The sequence below is a fragment of the Mesoplodon bidens genome (genome assembly GCF_964165515.1).
Source record: "Mesoplodon bidens genome assembly, chromosome: 4".
NCBI classification, from domain to species: Eukaryota; Metazoa; Chordata; class Mammalia; order Artiodactyla; family Ziphiidae; genus Mesoplodon; species Mesoplodon bidens.
Window position 1 is genome coordinate 138,748,015 of NC_138160.1, and position 12,322 is coordinate 138,760,336.

Genomic DNA, 12,322 nt, shown 5'->3' on the forward strand with positions numbered 1-12,322 from the left:
GTGGGTCGAACCTGTGGATGCCATGAGGCTTTGCCCCCAACATGGCCGTGCAAGCAGAGAATGTCAAAGCAATGCCCAGGGTGAGAAGGGCTGGATGTGCCCCTGCTGACTTTGAAGATGGAGGGGTCACGAGAGAGGAGGCACCGGGCAGCCTCTCAGAGCAGAATGAGCCCCTGGCCACACAGCACGGAAAGCAGACCCCAGACCCCCAACTTTGAGGAACTCGATTCAGATCCCCACCTACTTGGACAACACCCTGAATTCGACCTTGTGAGGCCCTGAGCAAGAAGCCCAGTTAAGCTTATCAAGACTCCTGGTCTACAGAGCTGTGCACTAATAAATCTGTGCTGTTTTAAGCCATTCCATACACAGCAAGAGAAAATGTATACATTCTCTAAATCCTATGCACACTCGCTCATGAATGGTGAGCAACAACTGCTCAGAAGACTGAGCACTGAAGACACGAGGACACACGGAGAGAGGCCCTGCCTTCACGGAGCTCACAGGCCAGTGAGAGAGACAGGTGACAAATCAACACACAAAGGCACACAACCTAAGTACCACGAAGGGAAATCCAGTGGGATAAGGAAAGGGGGTGTGCAGTGTCCTGCATAGGACGACCAGGGAAGGACTCTGAGGACATGGCCTATGAATAGAATATATGATGGGAAAACATTCTAGGCGATGGGAACAGGAAGGCATAGCTCGGCTGGGGGAGCCACGGTGAGGAGTTTGGAGTGATGCAAAGTCAGGTGAGGAGTCCAGAGGGCTGGCAGCAAGATGCGGCAGTGAGGGTCTCTGGGCCCGGCAGCTGACCCCAGCTACTCCCTCACAGGAGGCTGTGGCTGGCCGCTGTGCACACCAGGGCTTGGTGGGGCCCTGCCTGACTCCTCAGCTGCAAACAGCTCCCCCGGGGCAGCAACCAGCCTTGCTCTCCTCCTTAGAGACTGACTGTTTGTGCCCCCCACAAATTCATACGTTGAAACCCTAACCCCCCAATGTGATGGTTTTTGGAGGTGGGGCCTTTGGGAGATGCTTAGGTCATGACGGTGGAGCCTGCAGGAATGGGATTAATGCCCTTACGAGAGACCCCAGAGACCTCCTTGCCCCTCCACCCTGAGAACATGGCGAGAAGACGCTGTCTATGAACCAGGAGATGGCCCCCATCAGACACTGGATCTGTCTGCACCTCTACCTCGACTTCCAGCCTCCACGATGGGGGTAAGTATGGGCCTGTTGTTCAAGCCCCCAGTCTGTGAGAGTTTGTTACAGCTGCCTGAAGGGGCTGCCTCGGCATCAGAAACCTCACGTGGCCAACATACTCTGCCTCCCCTGCTGGGAACCCAGCCCTTGCTCGACAGTAAGGCCCCCTCTGGGACATTGGGCCAGACATGGAATCGCGAGCGTCTGCATGTTCGTTTCCACAAGTCTAAAAACTACCTAATGATACAATGTGCTCTTTACATCCAACCCATTACGACTGAGTCACGTCAAGGGGAGAGGCATGTTTCGCCACACCGCCAAGCAACAGGCCTGAAGGTCACTCTCAAAGCCACCCAGGCCTGGCTTCTTGCACACTCTTGCTCTGCACACGCTTGCCTCTCGCCTTCACAGGGAAACGCTCCAGGCTGCCAGAGGCTGCACAGCTGTGAAGAGGCAGCCCTGGCCTGACTGGGACACCACTGTCCCTTCCAAGACCCCAACCCTTGCATTACAGGGTCCCCTCCCTCCTCTACCTGCAGTCCTGATTAACAGGCCCACCCAGGCTCTAAGATACTGGCCCTCCGTCCTCACAGACCCTCTCAGCCTTGCCAGGCTGCACGTGCTGATCTCTGGTGTGGAAATACAGCCCCAGGGAGCCGATGACAGAATGGGAGCCATCCTCTGGGCTGAGCATGAAGCAGAGGGTCTGGCTTCAGCAGGCGGCCAAGGCTGAGGCTTTGTGGCCAGCCAGCCACCCACCTAACCAGTCTCACATGACACCTGACCTGCCTCTGCTTCTCAGGGCTCTGCTCCACCAAGGACACAAACTACACCACCCAAGGGGCATCCAGCTGTGAGTGGGATCCAGCTCGCTCTGGCAAAGTAATGTGGTTTTCATTTTCGGTCAAGAAACAGTCCCTCTCCTGTGGAGGGCTGGGTGCCTTTGGCCCTTCTGCTCGTTGCACCCCAGCCCCCAGCCCTCCCCCAGAATTAACTGGTAAGAGGATGGTGTTCTGCAGAAGATCACAGGGGCACACAGGAAGTAGATGTATTCTTTTACGCCAGACTCTGAGAGTACAGACACCCCATCCAAAGCCCTTGTTTACAGGTGGGGAAGCCAAAGCAGTGGGCGCTGGAAGTGAAGACAGAAACCGGGACACAAGGCCTGAGACTCAGAGTTGACCTGTTGCTCCTAAGCAGCAGTGTCACTACCTGAGACTCAGTCATTTTATGTGTTCAGAAATTACAAGGCCTTCCTGAGCCCGGGGGTGGGGGTGGGGGGGTGTCCCTGCGGGCCGCCTAGCAACAATGTGCCTGAGACCCCACAGCCCACACCAGCTCCCACTGAGGATGTCAGTACTTGAGCTCATTAAGTCAATTCAGGAACTCAGGAGAATCTGTGTCCCTTCATTTCTGCTGAACAAACTCACAATGGTCAACTCGCCACATGGTTCACAAACCTCTGCTACTTCCGATAACAACCTGGGACGTAGATTTGGTTGGAATCTGAAGGGAAGGAGACGCTTTAACATACCTTTGTAACTGGGCGATCTCCTGACTGATATCATCAAGTTCCTTCACACCAGTAAACTCCCCCGATCCAAGAGAACTTGAACTGTCCTGCAACCAAATTCAGACAAAGAATTACAAATTGGCTAGCTGACCTCACAGCACAGCATGGGCTACTAGGTCTTAGAATAAGGGATAAAATCATGTCTCCAGCCCCCAACCTGGGAACCATCTGGGCAGCCCAGACACACCCCGAGTGGCCCTAGTGAAGGCTGGGCAGGCTGCCAGCGCCACCTGGTGGCGGGCTGAGGGAAGCGACGCAAACACGATAGGGATGGGCCAGCGGCTACTCACCGGGATGGGAGTGCCTCTCTCTGAAGGTGGGACCATGTCCGGCGAGAGGACTTGAGGGGGATCGATGCCTTTACTGACCTTCTGCTGAATGAAATACATAGCTAACGCGAATTGGTCTTTGCTTAACTTCCCCGTTTGCCTCGTATCGGCCAGGGCCCTGGGAGAAATGTGGGGATGCTAATTACACATCACAAACACCAGAATCGGTTCCAAGTACACGGAACCCACACTTCTAAAAAATGGACAACAAAAACGATAAAAACAACGGGCCACAGCTGCAGCTCCTTTTCTACTGAACATCCCCCTCCTGGGGAGCAGTCCCAGCCCCCCACCAGAGCGTCGGGGCAGGAGGGGGCTCTTCTCCCAATTGGAGAACCGCCAAGCCCCACCCACGGGATGAGGAGCCGGTCCCTTGGGAAGCCCTGTTAGCAGCCAGGAGACACGCAGCTGGCTTCTGATGGTGTGCAGGCAGTGGATGCGATTCACATTCCTGTGTAAATGGAAGCTGGAGCCGAGTGCACACACTCAGACCGTCAGCTGGTTCCTGCAGCCTTGGGTTATCTGAATAGCCTGGGCCGCTGGTCTTCAATGGGGATGACAAGCAGCACTTGGGGTTGTCATCATGAGGGGACGGGGCCTGGAAAGCCAGGCATGGCTACACAGGGGACAGTCCCTCGCTGCTAAGGTGACCCCGCCCTCGTGGCCTTCTGGTGTCGTGGCACATGGGCAAGGCAGTGTGGAAGCTCTGCCACACCCGTGGTCACCGAGAGCTGGCCGTACGGGAAGGGAAACCTCATGCAGCAAGGACAAGGCCTCCACATCTGTGAAAAATGTCATCCCTTCACTCTGTCCACTCAACACCCAGTCTCCTTCCCACTGCACGTAGTTACTGAGAGATTAGGGAAACCATGTCCTGATGCAGAGCGAAGAGCCAGGAACGTGTAACAGACTCAGGCCCAAACACTGTGAGCGAACAGGGCTGGTGGAAGATCCCTGTAAATGTCTCTATTCAAGGCTGTTTTCAAAATGTCTTTGTTCTTGTCACAGTTCAAGGGCGGGGTGTGATAATGTCGAGCTGCAACTATTTCTCCTGATGCTGCTGGAGAGGGCCAGTCCTGCTGCACACCCAGCCCACGACAGCTCTCAGGCTGCAGTCCCATCTCTCTGGCCCGTCCCTGCTCCCTGGTCTCTGAAGAAGCAGGGGCCCCCAGGCCCACGTGCAGGGGTACTCTGTCCGCGTCCACCCAGGGCAGCATTACTGTGCTTATTCGGACACCACGCTGAGCGGCACAGTGCCGGGCACTGCGGGGGACAGGCCTACGTCCTTGTTTTGTCCCTTCAATCCTTCTTGGCTTGTTATCTCCACTTTGGATATGCTCCCACACCCGGCCACCTGCAAACAAACCCAGACTGTCCTTTCACTGTCCCAGTGGTTATTCTAGAGCTCACTCTTTCTGTCCTTGCCTTTTTTTCCCTGTATGCAACGCCTTCTGTGTGTTTTCTTTTTAATCCAAGCGTATTTGTGATTTCGTTGTGTCATTTACCTATTGTCATGTCACTTACAGGCTGAGATACATGTTATAAATTACTCTATGTTATGATCGGGGTATAATTTGAATTCCGTGCACATGCATTTCAGCATGATAAAGGGGGCATTGGATCTGAAGGACCTGATAGAGACTGCCCCTGACTCGTCACAAGGGGCCAGGCTTCCCACAGTCTTTTGCTAACTGACTAGGTGTCGTGTGCTTCTTGAGAAGGGACAGCCCGTTTTCTCCAGCAGGGCCTCACCTTGTAACGTGGCTATCTCTGAATTACTGTTAAGGATGGTTATTTCCCCAAGTCACAGTGAATTTCACAGCTCTATTTGGAGGGGTTCATCCCTCCAGAATTACATGGAAATTCTCTTCTTACAACTCCCAAGTGAAGCCCTCTAAAGTGGGAGGGCTTTCTCTCCAGAGAAAGCTAGGAAGCGACTTTCACCACTGGCTAGTTACAAAAGGAGCCATCCCGGTGCCATGAAGATTGCTCCGCCAGCCCTGGAGGAAAGTGGGGGTGAAGAAGGCTCCTCGACCAGCCCTGAGGTGCAGACCAATCTCACCCTCTCCCACCAGCCGTGTCACTGACCTTCACAGGGCAGGGCCTCTAGGAGAGATGGCCACAGCCCTGATGCCCAGGGTGGCCCTGCCAGAGCCTCTGGGGCCCTTACTGCACCCTCCCACCAGAGGGGGGTGGGGCCGAGCACCTGCACCCTCACTGGCTGGGCTGAAGGCTGCATAACCACTAGCAAGAACTTGCCCCAGAGCTCTCTGGAGGGACGAAACAGGAGACCTTCCTGCTGGAGGAGAGTGAACTGACATGCACGGAATACAGGGTACAGGTCTCTACACTCAGCCCTGACTACCGCTCCCTCCTGTCCTGCTCACCCGCTCCGGCCCTTCACACAGCACAAGTCTCACTCAACGTGTGAGCCACCCACAGCCGTTACTTTCACACAGCAAGACCCCCTGTACTTAGGAAGAGATGTCCATCTATCTGCTCTTACCATATGTGTGCTAGAAGGTTCTGGGTGAGGCCCGAGTGCATGAAGATCTCCTTCACCTCCTGGCCGCTCACATAGCCGTCCAGGTCCAGGTCGGTCTTCAGGAATATCTCATCAAATCGCATCTTGTCTGCCACTGGCACCACCCAGTTTACTGTTGGCTGAAAGGGTTTTTCAGAAGTTAATCCTCAAGCTTTTTATCACCTGCAAATACACACTATTGAAGTGTTTTCATGTTCATTTTAGCAGAAAACCCTCCACGAGCCAAGAGGGCAGACAGGATCCCTGTTCTGTAAGAGGGGAAACTGAGGCTCAGAGAGGTTAATGCTGACTCGATCAGTCTCACCCAGTGGCCAGTCTGCGCCTCTTTCCACCCCATCACAGTGCCTTGAAATCTTTGTACTGAGAGGGATGTAAAGACCCAGCAGGTCCATCTACCAACAGCCCTTCCATCCCCACTGCCTGGGACACAAAGGAAAGCCTTCCACGACAGAAAGTGATCCCCTTCCAGGAGGGGGCTTCAAGTGTACTAGAGAGGACCCTCCTGACCACTCATTTTGGAAGGACTGTCTCCCGAGAACCGGCCCAGCACCGATGCCAGCCTTCCTGGCCTTCTGTCCTCCACCTGCAGACCTTCTTTGCAGTGGCAGGGGCATTCTCAATGCCCACAGTGCCAGGATTCTGTACTCCATCCTTCTTTGACCCTGACCCCACTCCCTGTGACACAGCAGACCCCCGTGAGGTGTCAGTACACACAAGGCACTGACAGGCAGTGAGTGAGGCTGATGTGAAGACTGCACCTGCATGACAGGTGGGCACACAGGGCCCTGCGGTGCTGGTCGGGGAGCCCGGGCCTCTGAGGAGCACGCCCACCACCTGTGAGCGTCCCACATTCACGAGGACCCTGCTGCAGCAGACGAAGCTGAGAGCCCAGCGAGCTGCTGTGATTTCAGTGCATTGGGGCTGGGCCACCTCATGCACCTGTGACCTCTTACACCACCTGCTCCAGTTCTACTTAAGAAAAGCAAATGCCAGGGTCCGCCAGGGCCAGAGCACCTCCAACTCAGAGGCATCCAGGCCCCTCGGGCACTTGGTGGCAGGCCTCTTCAACTGCTTATTCTAGGTGTGTCACCTCTGACTTTTGGGGCTCCCATCACAGCACGTTTCACAGCGTCTCTGCCCCTTCGTGTAGAGATGTTTCCTTTCATCTGCTTTTCTGACCAGGTCTCTCTTATCATCTAAATCAGTGGGATCCTGATGTGAGCACCAGGAATCCAGAAAGCAATTTTGGGAAGAAAGGGATAACACATTACCCAGGGTTTGGGTTAGGGAGTAGAATGCTTTAGGACAGCAAGGATTTATCAAAAAAAAAACTCATCAGAAATTACGGACCAGATTCAAATTGCAAAGGCTCAGGCAGCGAGAACTGAGATAGTGTTTTACCTGCTGCATTACAGGAATTTCGTAAGCCACCTCAGGTCTGTCGTTGAACAGTTCAGAGGAGATGTAAAGATGCACATAAAGGAGCTTTAATGAAGAGGCTTGCTGTCTTTAAGTCAAGAGCCTGCAACGAGCTCATACGCTGACACTGAGATGCCCACAGAAGAAGGAGCAATGGTCAGACAAGCTGAGCTGAGGCAGGATTGGTTTCTGGGTCCCATGGGCCCCAACAGATCATGCCTCTGGGATGATGAGGGTCCAGACATTCGTTGCGCAAACACAATGAACTTGCTGACTCATTTCTGGGGCTCTCGGTATGTCAGCAGCAAGAATCCGATGCCTACTTGGCTAAAAATCCAACACTGGACAACCTCCCCCTTGGAGCTGGGTCTCCTGGAAAGGGCTGGGTTTAAGGTCAGCTTAGCAGCTGCAGGCCTCCAGTCAATGGGAACAGACCCCGGTGGCTGGAAGGGGCCTCCCCTCACATATGGCCATGACAGCTGGACTGGGCAGCCCTCTGGGGGCCCCAGGTAGGGTGTTGCTGCCCTGGGGATGAGGAAAGTGGGGGAGGGGAAAGCATGGAACTTGTGGGTCCACAGAAATGCCCGTTCTCATGTCTGCGATTCCACCAGCTGCCCCTCTTCCAAGGGGACAAAGACACCCCCACCTGTGACCCCCAATAGCGGCCACTAGTACAACTGGTCTAGTCAGGGGGGTCAGCAGCATGCTCCTGGGATCCGGGGAGAGCTGCCAGATCACCAAGGGGTGGTATTATGAGGCTGGCTGGCCTGCACCCAACAACAACTTCAGCCCTGCCTGCCTCCTTGTCAGTAAAACATACCCCATCTAGCCTAACCTACGGTACTTAAGAGCTTTCGGCAAGAATTCTGCAGACTCAAGGTGTTGGGTCTTGAAAACCAGCAGCTCATGTAGGTCTAAGTAGCTGGCCTCAGTCCCGCTTCTCCGACTCCATCTCACCATCCCCTGGCTCACCCTGCCTCAGCCTTTTTCCGGTTTCAAGGACACACGGAGCGTTTCCACTTCAGAGCCTTGCCATGTACTAGTCCTCAGATGGCTTATCGTTCAGGTGTTAGCTCAGATGTCACCGCAGCAGCGATAGCCTGCCAGCTGGCTCCACCTGCGGGATCACGCCCCCCTCCTCACCCCGACACTTCCAGGCCAGGCCCTGCTCTGTTTTCTCATGACTGGTGGACCTTCCTTAGTTTACCAATTTGCTTATCGTCTTGTCTCCCCACAGAGGGCAGGGGCCCATCGCACAGTCACTGCAGCACCCCCGAAAAGTGCCGGGCACGGCTGGTGAGCTGGTAAAGGTGCCCAGGCTGGGCCATCTGAGGCTGGGCTCCTTCACAGAGAGCCACATACAACTCACCAACCGGAGGCCACACCTCTCCAACTGGCCGGAGTGGTGAGGGGAGTTGTGTTAGCCCCTATGACCAAGTCTCATCGACCCTCTCTGATCTCTTTTTTTTACTCTAGGATATGATAAAGCTCCTTGAAAATGAGCCTTGCAAGTCGAATATTTAACTTTAAAATTATGTCACTATCAAGAGAAATCACTGTCTCATTATGCCTTTCTCGTTTTCATTTTTATCATATGCCAAACTTGCATGGGGTGCTGGCTGGCCTTCTTGTCACAACTCATTGCTTTGCCTTTGAAACCACAAATGAGGCAGAAAGCAAAGCATGATTCCACATGTAACTCACATCCTTGCACGTTTTAGACAATCTCCAAGGTGCCCTTTTATAAAGAGCCCATTATGATGTTGCCTTTGCCAGAACAAGAAACGTCTTTTTTGACATATAAGATACTGCCACATGGAGAGCTGGAGCCCCCTCCTGTCTTCCTAACACGAGATGGATACCTCCCTTAATTACCTGATTACTCAACATATTTTTAATGAGCATCAGAGTACCAGAGATTCTTCTAGATGCTGAGATTATAACCAAGAACGAACTCTGCTCTCATGAAGCTAATGGCAGGGCGTTGGGGGGGAACTGGACAGATGATACATAATTAACCGCATAACAGGCCAGCTGTGGGAAATCTAGGAGAGCAGGTAGAGGGTGGCTGGTCCCGGGTGTGGTCACACCAGGCTCCCCAGATGAGGTGCCCCGTGAGCAGAGGCCTCATGACGCCAGGTGCCTCAGTATGCAACCTGGGGACGCGCCCTACCAGCAGAGGGTCTGCCTGAGGCAGGAGGGGCAGAAGGGTGAGTAGGGCTGGGTGTGCTCGCGGAAAGGCGGTATTTATGTGTAGGTGAATGAGAAACTTAATTCTGAATCCCTGTTGCTATGGTCTGAATGTTTGTGTGTCCCCCCCCCCCCCCGCTCAATTCATACGCTGGAAGTCCTAAGCCCCACTGTGATGGTATTAGGAAGTGGGGCCTTTGGGAGGTGATTAGGTCGTGAGGACAGAGCCCTCACGAATGCGATTAGTGCCCTTATAAAAGGGACCCCAGAGAGCTTCCATGGCCCTTCTGCCATGTGAGGACCCAGCAAGAGGACGGCCACCTGTGAACCAGGAATTGCCCCACCAAACACTGAATCTGTTGGCACCTCGATCTTGGACTTCCAGCTTCCAGAACTGTGAGAAATAAAGATCAGTTGTTTAGAAGACACCCAGTCTACAGCACTGTTACAGCAGCCAGAGAGGACTAAGACACCTATTGTAAAGATTTAATTTAATCACAGACTTTACCCTTCTTGGGTCACGAACTACTTGCTGCTGAAAAACATCCTGCTGGGACTCTACACAGCAGTGCAAACAGCTGCTCGGAGACGTGACCATGCATGCAGAGGGCACCGTACCTGTGTTTGCTTGATACTGTGCTTGGGAGACAGGCTTCCAGTGCTGTTCAGGCTGCTGACACTGCCGTGGGAAGGTGTGGAGCGGAGGCTGTCTTTCGGTGGGGGGCTGGCAGGCAGGACAGGCACAGCTCCCGGGAACACCGTCTTCTTCCTCTTGGACGGTGGGATGAGGGATGGGGGCAGGGCGGAGGGCACAGGCTCCTTCTCGAGGGCTCGATACACCAAGTGCATGGCCTATGAGCACAAAAGAGAAAGGCGTTCAGATGGCGAGGCCCAGGGCCAGGGTGGGCAGAGGGCAGTGCTTTCAGGGCCTGCAGTGATGTGATGAAGACTGCTCTTTTTGAGGTTGCTTCCAAATGGAACACAGTAAAAATAAACCTTTCTGATGAGCTACACCGCCAATGCATAATTTTCTAAGACATATGTTTAACCATCCGAGACTGAAATGAGTACAAAAGGAATACAATCATGCCAGACTCCACACACATCCCTTCGCCACACAGCAAGGCCACTGTCTTCAGGTCTGACGACTTTCAAAGTAATGGAACGTGGAAGTCTACAGACTCACCATGATAGTACATCTTAAACCTATATAGTGCTGTCAATTACATCTCAAGAAAACTGGAAGGGGAAAAAAAGACACACCATGAGAGCAGCATGTACTTCAAGATATTCAGGAGACAGAAAACTATCCAAAAGGGTGTGTGTGCTGAGGATGGACAGGTGGCTCTCCTGCTCGAGGTAGGCAGGGGAAAATAAACTTTGTCTAAAACAAGGATTGAAAAGTCTGTTTTAAAAAGTAACAAAACAAAACCAAAATGACAACCGCCCCCCCACTTCAAACTAGTCTTTAAGTTGCTACCAACAGATCATTAACACAGGCAAAAATTTACAGTCACTTAAAAACTGTACTAAATGCCAAACTCAGCTAGTGATGAAAAGAAACACAAAATGACACAACTCTAAGACCCACTTATAAAAGAACATAAATCTTGGCTGAAATGATGAGAAATGATAAAAACAAAACAAAAGTAGAAATTCAGGGCTCATGAGGCTGTGAGGAGAGAGGTGTGTTCCTGGGTTCACTCCAGGCCAATCACCCGGTTCCTGGAGACCACCCCAAAGCCAGTTCAATGATACTAACTAACACCTGAAGTCAAGTGCTGTCAAAAGAAATATAAAAACAAATAATGAGGGGCTTGGGGGAGGGGGGATGGGGAGTTAATGTTTCATGGGGACGGAGGTTTAGTTTTGCAAGGTAAAAAGAGTTCTGGTGATGGATGGTGGTGATGGTTGCACAACCATGTGCATGTATTAATACCACTGAACCATACACTTAAAAATGGTTATGATGGGGGGCTTCCCTGGTGGCGCAGTGGTTGAGAGTCTGCCTGCCGATGCAGGGGACGTGGGTTCGTGCCCCAGTCCGGGAAGATCCCACATGCCGCGGAGCGGCTGGGCCCGTGAGCCATGGACGCTGAGCCTGCGTGTCCGGAGCCTGTGCTCCACAACGGGAGAGGCCACAACAGTGAGAGGCCCGCGTACCGCAAAAAAATAAATGGTTATGATGGGACTTCCCTGGTGGTCCAGTGATTAAGACTCCATGCTCCCAATGCAGGGGGCCGGGGTTCAATCCCTGGTCAGGGAATTAGATCCCACATGCCGCAACTAAAAGGATCCCACATGACACAACGAAGATCCCACACGCAGCAATGAAGATCCCACGTGCTGCAACTAAGACCCGGCACAGCCAAATAAATAAATAAATATTTTTAAAACTAAATAAAAATGGTTATGATGATAAATTTTGTTATGCGTATTTTACCACAATAAAAAAATAATAATGGACAGCTAGTGAAAAGAACAGGATGATGGAGAAACATGGAAAATGCTCAAAGTAAAAAAGGCAAAACAGAGTCGATGTGTGGGGGAAAAAAACACAACTGAGTACTATGGGGTGCAAGGGATTATGAGTGGAATTGTAAGAGAAATTTATAATTTCCTTGGCAAATGGTTTAAATTTAACCTAGAAGTTTAAAATCTCAAAGGCTTTACACCATAGTAGAGTAAGATAATAATAAGCTTTCATTCATTTGTATGTTGTAAAATCACATTTTAAAGACATTTAAAATTTCTAAAACAGAAGATATATCTTAGGGATACTGATATAGTTCCTCGTTTTCTATGACTTAGGAATTCCCAGCTTTTTTTTTTTTTTTTTGCTTGAACTTAATTACTGTTTATTAGAGCATTGTCCTTAACTACAAGGGGCTACTTTATTCTACTTTGAGATTTAACGGAATGAGATGAGTGAATAAATCTCATGAACGGGAGAGAAAGATCAAAGACGTGAGTAAGGAGAGGGGAAGGGAGAAAGAAAAAGAGGGACAGAATGACATGGGCCCAGGGTGGGGAGGCGAGAGCCAGGCAAAGTCAGCGCAGCAG

General features: G+C 52.1%; 1 protein-coding gene across 15 annotated transcripts in view; it reads right to left on the reverse strand.

Annotated features, from left to right (window-relative positions):
• The window catches only part of EPS15L1 (epidermal growth factor receptor pathway substrate 15 like 1), a 101,365-nt gene that overhangs the window by 49,549 nt on the left and 39,494 nt on the right, over window positions 1–12,322 (reverse strand). For all 15 annotated transcript variants that reach the window (XM_081233625.1, XM_081233614.1, XM_081233624.1 and 12 more), the window contains 4 exons: window positions 9,878–10,111; window positions 5,612–5,769; window positions 3,067–3,223; window positions 2,738–2,823 (listed from right to left, as the gene is read on the reverse strand). In XM_081233625.1, coding sequence (XP_081089751.1) covers window positions 2,738–2,823; window positions 3,067–3,223; window positions 5,612–5,769; window positions 9,878–10,111 — 635 coding nt within the window. The remainder of the gene's footprint in view (window positions 1–2,737; window positions 2,824–3,066; window positions 3,224–5,611; window positions 5,770–9,877; window positions 10,112–12,322) is intronic.